Here is an 11521-nt window from a genome sequence, read left to right as displayed (position 1 = left end):
CCAATACACAGAGAAACTCTAGAGTCTGTCCTCAACTTCCCTTGGTTGCCAAGCTCTGCGCAGCGGACTCCCCCTGTCAATATGCAAGAGCAGCTCCCTCCCGCAGGCTGAGCAGAAAGGAGGAAAGGTCGACTCTCACAACCCCGGCTCAACCGTCACCTAGCGGGACGTGGGGAAACTCCGACCAGACCCCGACTAAACCGAGATCGAGCTCAGCCCCTCATGTGTCAGGTGGGAAACTGAGCCCGGGGAGAGAAAGCCGGCGGGGGCCAGGCCGGGACTCGCAGAGACTTCGTCTGCGTGCGGCCAGGCCCCGCCTCCGCGCGCGCAGTCCCGGGGCGCGCTCAACGGCCTAGGGCCCGGGCCACGAGCCGCGCAGACCCCTGCCTGCGCCCCGAGGGAGGTCGGGACTGCGCGCCGTCCCCTCCGCGCTGGTCCCTGCGAAAGCCTCTCTTCCCCTCCCCCCTTCCCGCCTCCCCAGCTAGTGTCCCCGCCTTCCCCGCGGGCGACGGGCGGCGGCGGGGCAGCGGGAGGAGCGGGCCGAGCAGCGGCAGCCGCGTCCTTGCACGCTGGGATGTAGCGAACCAGAAGGGGCCGAAGCTGCGCGCAGAGCCGGAGACGCAGCTGGATCCGGGGCCCTAGCCAGAGTCCAAACCTAAGCCAGAGCCCGTGGCGAGGGAGCCCGGAGCCGAGGAGCCGCACGCGCCGCGCAGTCCGGGTCAGGTAAGAGTCTTTGGGCTAGGGGCGCTGGGTCCCCGCAGTGTTGGGGCGCAAGGAGGTGGTGGCCGAGTTGCGCGCTGTTTGCTCCGGGAGTAGGTGGGGTCCAGCCGGTGGCGCGGGACTGAGCACATCGCGAAGGCCAGGCGCCATCAAAGCAGCTCCAAGAGTTCATTCCTGCGCCCAGCGCACAATCACAACTAACATCGTCAGGCGCTACCTCACCTAACCGGTGGACCCACGCCATGCTTTAGCCCTGAGCACCCTAAGAGGGCAAGAGTTTCGGGGGTGCGGGCCCCAGCCCTAAGAAGGGCACAGCCCTGGACGCCCTTCGCAGCCCCTCGTGGTGGCGCGGACCGCTGGGGACCTCTGGGAGAAAGGGCAAGCGAGAGGGCCGCCCGCCGCTCCCCGCAGCACCCAGGAATGGGGGCCCCAGAACGAGCGGAAGCGCTGGCCCCTCTGCACGCGCGGGGACTTCGGCCTAAGCTTCACGTCAAGAGGGTATTTTTCCTAAACGAAACCGCTTCATTCGTTCGTTCGTTCGTTTGTTCGGGCAGCTGTGCCGCAGGAAAGCAACAGACGTCGGCCGGAGCCCCGGCTGTCTTCGCCGCGCACCCCGACGTCCCGCCGCAGTGCTTGGAGGCGCCCCCAGCCCAAAGCGGCCTGCCGGAGCCGCCACCGGTCAGGCTTTTCCTTACCCTGAGAGAAACCCCAAATGCTCTTCGCAAAATCCAATAAAGACATTCCCGCAGCTTCTCCAGGGTTTGGTTGTTGACTCTGGGTTCCGGAGCACACAGCCGCTTCTCTAGAACCGGGTCTCGGAATTCTGAAATTGACCAGCCTCCTAAATCTCAGCCGATTCCACCATGGTTAAGCAAGGGCCCAGTGGCCGGGATCGCAGAAATGGGAACCCCAGGCCAGAATCCAGGTTCCAAGGTTTTCCGATTTAGAAACTCCCTTAATCAAAATATTTGAATCCACTTTTCTGAGAAACCAAGGCTCAGGCATTCTCTTGGCAGCCCAGTGGCCTCTGACAGCCACCAGGGCCAGAGGGAGGCAACCTCAGGTTGCTGTCCACTTGGCAGAGGCTACAGGTCTAGGGTAATGACAAAAGCTACAGGCAGCAGGGGTAGCACAGGAGGCAGACTTGCTGGCCTCCTGCCTTTTCCTCAGACTGCTTTCGAACTCCTCACCTCTGCTCAGAAAAGGAAAAGAAGTGGACTGGAGCATACAGACCCGGCTGCCTGGACGCTAGGATGTAGAGGAGGCTTTTGCTGACCTTCAGGCCAGGTTCAGTGTGCCCTTCTATCAGGAAAGCAGCTGCTGGAAAGAGGAGGCTGTGTACAGCAGAAGCTGACCCTCTGCTTCCCAGTTGTGGGACCAGCCGTTGCCACTTTCCTAGCCTTCTCTTCCCCTGGCTCAGCCATTCTCAGGAACTATACAGCGACCAGTGGGCTCCGGTGAGCCATAAGCCTGGAGAGCGATGGGCCCTACCAGCTGCTTACGGAGAGTTCTGAGTTTCATGCTCCCATCAGCACCCCACTGAGCCATACTGCCTGAATACATCTCAGCTCTTCCCACCAGGACAGGCTGGGGAATCCCGACTGAAAGGAAGTCACAGGCTGGGGACCTAAAAGCCTAAAGGATCCAGTGAGATCATTCCCAGCCCCTACCTGAGCACCCCTTACCCCATCGCTCAGAGATTGCTTGCAGTCAAAGAAACAAGAGTTTTTATTGGGGAGGGGGTGTTAGATCTGGCAGAGGAGGTAGGTGGTCCGGGCTGCACTCCCAAAACTGGGTTTTCTAGTTTGAACTTCTCCACGGCCTAAGAGGCTTAGGGCTGGAATGTCCCAGAGAGTCATGGATGGCCCCTGGGGCAAGCCCTGGCACATTCCTTTCCTTTTCCTAAAATCCCTTGATTCTGGTGCAAAGATTAGGACAAGGTACCTCTGTGAGCGGGTGGAAGGATGCCCTCCGTGAGGACCCTCCAACCACCCTTCCCAAATAAAATTACTAAGCCATTCTTGGGCACAGAGTCTGTTTTCTGTAAGCCCAGTCTCAGGAAGAGCCCCTATGGTGATTATTTCAACCCGACAACAGCCCGGGCTTCTCTGCTGAGCCCAGCCAGGACTCTAAGCCCCCAATTTCCTGAAAGTCACAGAATCATTGCTAGCTCTGTGTGTCCTGGAGGGATGGGGCACATGGTTCCAGCTCCAGGAAGCCCCCTTCCCTTCTCTCTTCAGGTCACATCATCAGGTGAGGTGGAGGCTGAAGCAGCAGTCAAGGATCGCTGCGTCCCACGTCATAGATGGGAACTGGCACACACTGCAGGTCAAGCCTTGTCTAAGGTCAGACAGCAAAGCCAGGGGAACACTGAACCCCTGCTCTTACTCCTGAAAGACAGCTGCCTCCTGTCTCGTGTGCATGTGTGTGTGTGTGTGTGTGTGTGTGTGTGAAATGAGTGTGCAAGAAGCCCCTACTCCGCCTGGGATAGCAGCCAGCAGAGCGAGTGGCTGAGGAAGAAAAGAAAGCGCCCAAGTCCCGTCTCCAGCCAACACCCAGAATCAGGCCAGGGCCTCCTCTAGATCAATCACTTCCTCACCCCTGCTCATTCAGCCCTGTCCAGGTCTAGCAGAAAAGACTCCCCTGGGCAGCCCCCACTAGTCTCAGTCCCTCTCTAGGGCTCAGGGCCCCTGGGATATGGAGCTTCACCGGCAATAGTCTGAGCACCTTTCCATCCACACAGCAGGCATTAAGATTTCCAAACATAGGGATTATGGTGACTGCCTGGAGCACTGCCAGAGGCTTGGATCCAGAGGGGCACACAGCAGGTGCTCAATCACTGCATTCAACGCATCCACAGTGAGATACAAGCCCCTCAGACTGAATAGCTAGAGCTGCAGAGTCACAAAACAGTCCCCATCCATGCAACGCCTGACTCTTTAGCCCCTTTGGGGAGTGGGGGCCTGTGACCCTCAGCCTCTGGATGCCCGTAGGCAGACCATTCATTCCATGCCCCCATCCAGAGGGGCACTGTGTTTCCCACCTTGGCCCGACACTTGGTGGGCTTAGAACACACCCCTGTCAGCCAGATTTTGCAGCAAATAGCATCAGTGTTCTGGGACCCAGAGGCCTGGCTGTGTGTACACATATGTGACTGTACTCCACAGTCCCGTGTGGGCGCAGTATGTGTGTGTCTGTGTGTGCACAGCACACCTGTATGGGTATGCAGTACGTATAAGTACATGCGTGCTTTTGTGACCTGTCTGTATCCAGGCAGCGTGGGTGGCACACTGTCCAGTCGGGGTAAGGTGGCTAAACGGAAGATGGAGTGTGAAGGGGCACTCCCTGGCATGCTACAGCACCTGAATACCTCCTTGAAAGGAGGTATCTGCTGCTTCAGGAGATTCAGCTAAAAAATGTGGTAAAAGATGGGCCTGAGGGCAAATGCTAGGAAATCATACCCCCCGTGTACCCCTCCCACCATCCCCGTACACACCAAGTCTGTTTTCACCCTGGGGGTCTCAACTTGGAGAAACGTCCCTTTGGGAGGAAAAGGCTGGAGTTACTGAGGCCCTCCCCCAACCCAAACTCCTGGGATGCATCCTCCCTCTGGCCCCAGCCTCAGACCTTAGCCCCTGTGGCCTCAGGCACCCAGTGAGAGTGGGCCAGCCCTAAGGAACTGTGCCTTTTCCCCAGGGCCCAGAGCTGGGGGCCTTGGGCTGAGGCCAAGGGAGCAAGAGGCAGGCCTGGTTCCACCCTGCCCACGCCCCTGCCCTCATAATCCTTACCAAGGAGCTCAGCGGGGGTGCCTTCCTCTGATAGGGAGCCAGGTGAGGGCAGGGACTGAAGAGGGTCCCAGACCCTGACAGCCTGCACAGTCAGTCCCAAGCAGAGACCCCAGGAGGACATGAGGAGGCCCCAGGGTGAGGTACTGGGCCTGGAGATTACCACAGTGCTTCCCCCCGAGGCCGCTGTCCTGCCCAGTGCCACTTCTGTCTGGTGGAGCAGACAGATGAGGGGCAGAGGGCAGCCTGGGGTCCAGCTGTGGCTAGAGGAACAGGTCAGGGTCACACCCTACCACCCGAGCTGTCACCTATTAGCTCAGGACTCTGATGTCTCAAGACCAGTTAAGCAAAATCCTTCAACAAACTTTACTCAAGTAGGAGGATTCAACGAGGGGACTCATTCTTAGGGGTGGGAAGGGGAATGTCTTTGCCTGTGCTCATAGAGTGCCCACTGGTGCTGCAGCTTAGCTACCACTGTGTGGGAGAGAAGCTCAAAGACGGTCCTAGGCTTCCTGGGCTGCTGGCCTAGGCTTGAAAACTGCAGTCACCTGGCCTGCCAGGCCTGTGCCTGAAGCTCTGGGAAGCCAAAGTGAGGCCCCAGGCCCTGCGAACGTGCCCTGAAGGGGGCAGAGCCCCATCGTGTGGCAACCGAGGCCGAGGCCGGGGCCTGGCGGATTTGGTCAGACCATTGAAGGTGCAAAACAAGGGGAGACAGCCCTACTGAAGAGGCTCTGGGGCCTGGCAGGGCTCTTGGGGTCTCCTGCTGTACTCGCCAGCGGCCTGGAGCCAACAGAAACGCTTCATCTGATTAGAAGCCATCAGTTCTATCCCAATCCCGGAAAACTGACTGCGGTGCAGAGGGGGAGGCCTGAGAAGAAGCCTTGGGGGAGAGGGTCCAAGCTAATTAGGAGGCAGCATCCGGGGGCCCATTAGAGCGCAGGCTGCTGTCACTCAGCCTGGCTCAGGTCCCGGGAGACGAGGCCGGGTAAGGAGCGGCCGCGGCCCCTCGACGAGGACGCCGCTGGGAGCTGCCAGAACGAGCCCCGGGCTCTGCCCCCACCCTGGCGCTGGCTCGCAGGCGCCCGGTCGGTGCGATCCTCCTTGGTGAACATTCACTCATCCTGGGCTGTTCTTGCCGAGGGCTCGGGACTTCGAGGCGGCCCAGACAGGAGTTGATTCTGAGCGAAACAAGTCATTTGGGGCTTGAGGTGGGCACGAGCCGCGCGGGACTTGCAGGCCAGATGCGTTTCTTTTGTGCGGCCGCGGGAGAACTCAGTGTGTCACCGGGGAAGGAGGGTGAGGCGCGGCGAGGCCGCGGGAGGGGGGAGGCGGCGGGAAGGTGGCTGCGGAGGGGAGGGCGCGGGCGAGGCAGTGAGGGAGGGAAGGAAGGGAGGGCGGCAGCGAGGGCGCGGCTGCGCGGTGGGCCCAGCCTTCCACCTAGCCCGCGCCGCCGACCCCCGCGAGCCGCTCGAGAACTCCGCCAGCGAGTCGTCCGACACGGAGCTGCCAGGTAAGCTCGGCTCCCCGCGAGGCGCGCACGGAGCCTACCCGGGTGCAGGGAGCCGGCAGCAGGGCCTGGCGCCCGCTCCGCACAGTCACGCTCGCTCTACGCCCCAGGAGGCCTCAGGACCTTTCCTTTTCCCATTCTCCACCTGACGGTGAACACGGACAAGTAGGCGCTTTATGAAGCGGAAATTTAGTGCTTTTCGAAGGCACTTCCACGCGGTGCCCACGCGCCAAGTGACCTGCAAATGCACGAACCTACAACCGAAGGGTCGGAATGACAGCCCCTCTTGATCGGGAGCAAATAGAACGGGGAGAACAGTTAGGCTTGCGCAAATGGTTGTCGAAGGGCCGCTTGGACCGAAGGAGAGGAGCAGATCAGAAAGGAATGGGCGGCGGGCGAGAGAAAGTGCCCAGAGAGAGAGAGTACAGACACCCCGAAAGACTGTGGGCGACTGACTGAGAGGGAGAGACCTAAGAGAAGGTGGCGGGAAAAGTCGGAAAAGCAAACTGGGGGGGAAGAAAAACAACCTTAAGTAAAGGGAAAAGAGAGGACAGCGAGGGCGAGTGGGCCAAGAGGGGCGACCCGGCTCCAGTCAGAACCGCCTAAAAGAGGGATCCGTGCCCCACGTGCTCCGCCAGAGCCCGGAGCCGCCAGGCCGCGGGTCCAGGGCACCGACTCTGCTCGGCCAAGTCTCCTTCCGCGCTGCCTTTCTGCGCGAGCTCAAGCTTTTTTCCCCACGCCAGCTACTGGGCCGGCGAGTGGGCGGCGCGGGCAGTGATGAGGCCAATACCCGGCCCTGCCCGGGCTCCAGGGTCTCCGAACGGCTCCCGCGCTCGAGGTCCTAGTTCAGCGCCGCCGCCGAGCTTCCCACTCCCCCGGCCGTGGGCGCCTCTTCTGCGTTCATTTCTTAATCCACCAATGAGTGTTTCTCTACGAGTTTTTAATCTCTATTTATTTCCGTTTTGCATCCCTAAGTGACTTTCTCTGAGAGGTTCTGTTTGCTTGGTTAAAAAAACAATCAACGCTGGACGGTACTTCTGTTTTCAAAAGTTTTAACCGTGGCCTTTGGTTGGTTTTTATTTTTAAAACCCAGAGAAATACATAGTCATAGATTGCTTTAAAAAGCCAAGTCTATGAGAATAAAATTTTTAAATTAACTGTATTTTTCGTTATAGAAAGAATTACTATACTAGATATATTTCTCTGGAATTTAAAATATCTACATGCAACATTATTCTTCGGGAGATTTTAAAAAGTCAATCCAAAATGGCGCTTTTCTCCGGGATTTTCTCAAAATCCGTTTACAGTGATGTTATTTGGGGTATTTAAGTTATCTAACTATAGTGTTGTATTTCCCTGGGATTTAAAAATTATTTCTAGAAGGGCATTATCGGGAAGGGGTTAAAAAAATCTATCTACAACAGAACATTGATTTTTTTAAAATCCCAGATAAATAAATGCCTGCGTCTGCCTGGAGTTTATACACTTAACAGCACTGCATTTAGTTAGGGGTGTGTTTGCACGGAGGTTTCTGGCTTCTTAATCTGCATTTGCTGTGTTTCTACCTGCCTATTTTTAAGAATTTGTGACCCTTTCTATGTTTTTAGGCATAGAGCTGTGAGCTTTTCCGGGCTTCTGGGTTTTGTTTTTAAATTCTTTTTCTTTATGTTTCAATGTTTCTATAACTGCATGTTGTTTGTGTAGCTTCAAAGAGAGAGAGGCTAGAGCCCCCAGGTCACCTAGACAGAGTCTGTGAGTCTGGGCTGCCTGGCTGCTGCCAGAGGGATTTTCTGTGCCTTGGGACTTGAGGCCTGGAGCTAAGGCCGAGAACCCGGCTGTGTTGTGCCTGCCCGGTGGGGCTCCCACACGGCCCTGGGGAGAAGAAATTGGAGGGGCTGCAGGCCACTGCCTGGCTCTTGCTCCACCCACCCCCCAGCTTCAGGCTAGAAAGATTTGATCCTAGTTCAGAAAAGCAGAGATCCCCTCTGATTTAGAACCCCAAGAGCCCTAAAAAATGTACATTTTCGGGTGACATCAACAGCAGAGCCCCAGCATGAGCCGAGCTGTGAGAGCAGGCCCTGCGCAGCTAGGAACCTAGGCCCACGTCTCCGACTCCTGGGCTCTTCTCCCAGACGAGCCTGATCAGAGGTGACTACTGCCTACCGTACCCGGCACAGGCGGGCTCTTTCCAATGGGCACAATTCCAGGGGCCCTGGCGGGAGGGCGGGCCCCACGAGGGCTGACCACGAGCGCTTCGGTGGAGCCGGGATGGGGTGCAAAAGGGCATAAGCCCGAGGTGACTGGCGCCCTGTCCTGCCTGCTTCAGAGAAGGAGCGCAGCGGGGAACCCAAGGGGCCCGAGGACAGCAGTGCAGGCGGCGCAGGCTGCGGCGGTGTGGAGGACCCCGCCAAGAAGAAGAAGCAGCGGCGGCAACGCACGCACTTCACAAGCCAGCAATTGCAAGAGCTGGAGGCCACGTTCCAGAGGAACCGCTACCCGGACATGAGCATGCGGGAGGAGATCGCCGTGTGGACCAACCTCACCGAGCCACGCGTGAGGGTGAGCGTGGGGTGCGCGCCTAAGGGGACCCGCGCAGAAGGCTGCCAGCCGGCCCAGCGCAGCCCTTGAAAGCTTAGAGCCGCGCTCAGACTATCACTCTTTCGCACACTCAGACCGGCTCCCTCCCTCCACCGGAGGCGATTCCACCTTAGGCCCCGGTCTACCCAGCTGCTGCAGAGCCGTTTGGTGCTAGCCCCCCTCGGCTGCTGCCACCTCGGATCCCTCTGACCCACATCCTACCTGACCCTCTGGCTCTACCGCAGCCCCCACCCAAAGACCTGTGTCCCCAAGGGACGTTCCCCTGCCCTGCAGAGCCCAGAACCCGCTCGGCTGTTACCCCCTAGACTGCGCAGAGGATTCCCCGCTGCTGGGGACCTCCGAGCCGCTGGCACCTTCCCGCGAAAACGAAAGGGAAAGGCAGATCCTGCCTGGCAGCCTGAGAGAGGCCTGATAAGAGTGTAGGCTTGGGGGGTCTCAAAACTTCCTAGGGCAATGGTCCCACCCGTACGATGCTTCTCCAAAATCTCAGGATATTCTCCACCCGACTCTTTCTCAGCCGTTTGGCCAGTCTTAGCTGAACCCTTTCCCTAATGCCCTTTCCCGTAGGGCTGGGTTCAGGTGAGGAGGGGGCAGCTCTGGTGGATGAGTGAGCCTCAGGCCGAATCCCTTTGGAGATGTAAGGTCTCCAACTCAAGACAGGACTGCACCCTCCCTCTTCTCACCCCTTGGTTCCCAGTGAAAACATGGCTGTCCTGCCAGAGCAGCAAAAGAATCACTTCTTCTCAGGGTCCTGCAAATATTTAATCAGATATTGGGAGCACGTTCCAAGCTAAACCAAAGTCCCACCTGGGCCACAGACTCCCTGCTATAACCCCAGCTCTCACCCCTCCCCAGTCAGGCTGGCCAGCCCAGTGGGATAGAGAGTGAAGACAGCATTCGGTAATCCTGAACTCACTAAGCCTGCCTCCGGTTTACGGTGGTACGGGTGGGGTGGGGTGGGGGTGGAATCAGGCAACGTTAGTGCTGGGGATGGAGAAGGCTGAGATGTAGGGGTCCGGCAAGAGAGGTCGGGATACAGCCCGGGGCTGGTCGAGGGCTGCGGAGGGCAAAGGACTGGGACTAGATGAGGATCGGCAAGCACTGGGAGTTGGGAAAGAAGAGGTTCTAACGGAATTTTGTGAGGAAAAGTGGAGGGGGAGAGTAGAGAGAAACTTGTAAGAAGTGAAAGGAAATTAAATATTTGCAGAAAAACGTATTTGGCGTATATTTAGGTAGCAGGAAAGAAATTAAGTATTTAAGGGAGAAGCAAAAGGATCAAGTATTTGAGAAGACTAAAGAATCAACCATTTAAGAGAAACAGTGAAGGTCAGATATTTGGAAAGAAGAAAACAAACTAAATATTTGCAGAAGAATCAAAAGGATCAAAAATGGGGGATAACGAAGAAAAATGGACTGTTTGAGGGAGAAGAAAGTGGTTCAGATAGTGGGGTGGACGGAACGAAAATAAGCATTTGAGGCAGAAATGATAATATCAAATATTACCAATAAAGATGGAAACAGACTATCTGAGGAATGAAAAATAGACTGAAGAATGAGAGGAGTCGCAAGGTCGTATATTTCAGGAAAGAAAACTACCTTTTATATTCGAGGAAGAAGAAAATGGATGGAGTATTTAGGAGGTAGATGGGGAACCGTTTGCGGGAGAAGGCAGAAGATGACCTGGTTGAGAGAGGAAGAAAGAAAACAAATATTTGTTAAAAAAAGAAAAGAAAAAAGAGGATCCGTATTAGGAGAAGAAACCGGATTTAATTGGGGGAAGAGGATAAAGATCAGAAAAAGGAAAAGACTAATATTTTCTGGAGACAGGAAGGGAACCATTATGGAGAGAAGGCAGGGGTGGAAATATCGAAGAAAGAAACGGTATTCGGAGAGAAGGAAGCGGGCGGAGGCCTCGGGTGGGGCGGGGGAGGTGGAGGTGTCTTCCCGCCCTCGGCAGCCCTGACCTTTCTCCTGTCCCCCTCCCCTAGGTCTGGTTCAAGAACCGGCGAGCCAAGTGGCGGAAGCGCGAGCGTAACCAGCAGCTGGACCTGTGCAAGGGCGGCTACGTGCCGCAGTTCAGCGGCTTGGTGCAGCCCTACGAGGACGTGTACGCCGCTGGCTACTCCTACAACAACTGGGCCGCTAAGAGCCTGGCACCAGCGCCGCTCTCCACCAAGAGCTTCACCTTCTTCAACTCCATGAGCCCGCTGTCGTCGCAGTCCATGTTCTCGGCCCCCAGCTCCATCTCCTCCATGACCATGCCGTCGAGCATGGGCCCGGGCGCTGTGCCCGGCATGCCGAACTCGGGCCTCAACAACATCAACAACCTCACCGGCTCCTCGCTTAACTCGGCCATGTCACCGGGCGGCTGCCCGTACGGCACACCCGCCTCGCCCTACAGCGTCTACCGGGACACGTGCAACTCGAGCCTAGCCAGCCTGCGGCTCAAGTCCAAGCAGCACTCGTCGTTCGGCTACGGCGGCCTGCAGGGCCCGGCCTCGGGCCTCAATGCGTGTCAGTACAACAGCTGACCGCCCAGCCGGGCCACGCGGGCCGGGGCCGGGACTGGGTCGGGTGCGGGCGCGGAGGACCTGGCGCCTGCGCGGCCCCCTGCTCCCCACCTCCCCACCTCCGGCTTGGTTTTGTGTTTGCTTTCCTGGACCCCACTCTGCCCTCCAAAACGAGACAAAGCAAAAAGACGTCGGAGAAAAGTTACGCGAAAAAACGGATGAGTTGCAATTTTCCTCGGGATGGCGCGGGTGGTGCGTGCTCGCTCGCTCGCTCGCTCGCTCGGGGCCCGGTGGGCCACTCTGCGGAGGGGACGCGGCGCGGGAGGCGAGCGCCGAGGCCGGCGGCCGGGAGGAGACGCCCCGTAGCCCGCGTTCCCGCCTGCGAACTGGAGCGCGGACCA

At 57.8% G+C, this 11521-nt stretch overlaps 1 protein-coding gene across 1 annotated transcript; it reads left to right on the top strand.

Moving 5' to 3' along the window:
* Positions 1–1140: 1140 nt before the first annotated feature.
* On the top strand, positions 1141–11141 carry PITX1 (paired like homeodomain 1). Its single transcript, XM_024752476.1, has 4 exons — positions 1141–1398; positions 5742–6015; positions 8339–8571; positions 10599–11141. Exons 1-4 carry the CDS (start codon positions 1141–1143, stop codon positions 11139–11141), a joined length of 1308 nt encoding a protein of 435 aa, XP_024608244.1.
* The last annotated feature ends 380 nt before the right edge of the window (positions 11142–11521 follow it).

This window comes from Neophocaena asiaeorientalis, unplaced genomic scaffold (genome assembly GCF_003031525.2).
Source record: "Neophocaena asiaeorientalis asiaeorientalis breed wild unplaced genomic scaffold, Neophocaena_asiaeorientalis_V1.1 scaffold204, whole genome shotgun sequence".
NCBI lineage: Eukaryota > Metazoa > Chordata > Mammalia > Artiodactyla > Phocoenidae > Neophocaena > Neophocaena asiaeorientalis.
Note: the sequence above shows the minus strand (reverse complement) of the source record. Positions and strands in the feature narration are given on the sequence as shown.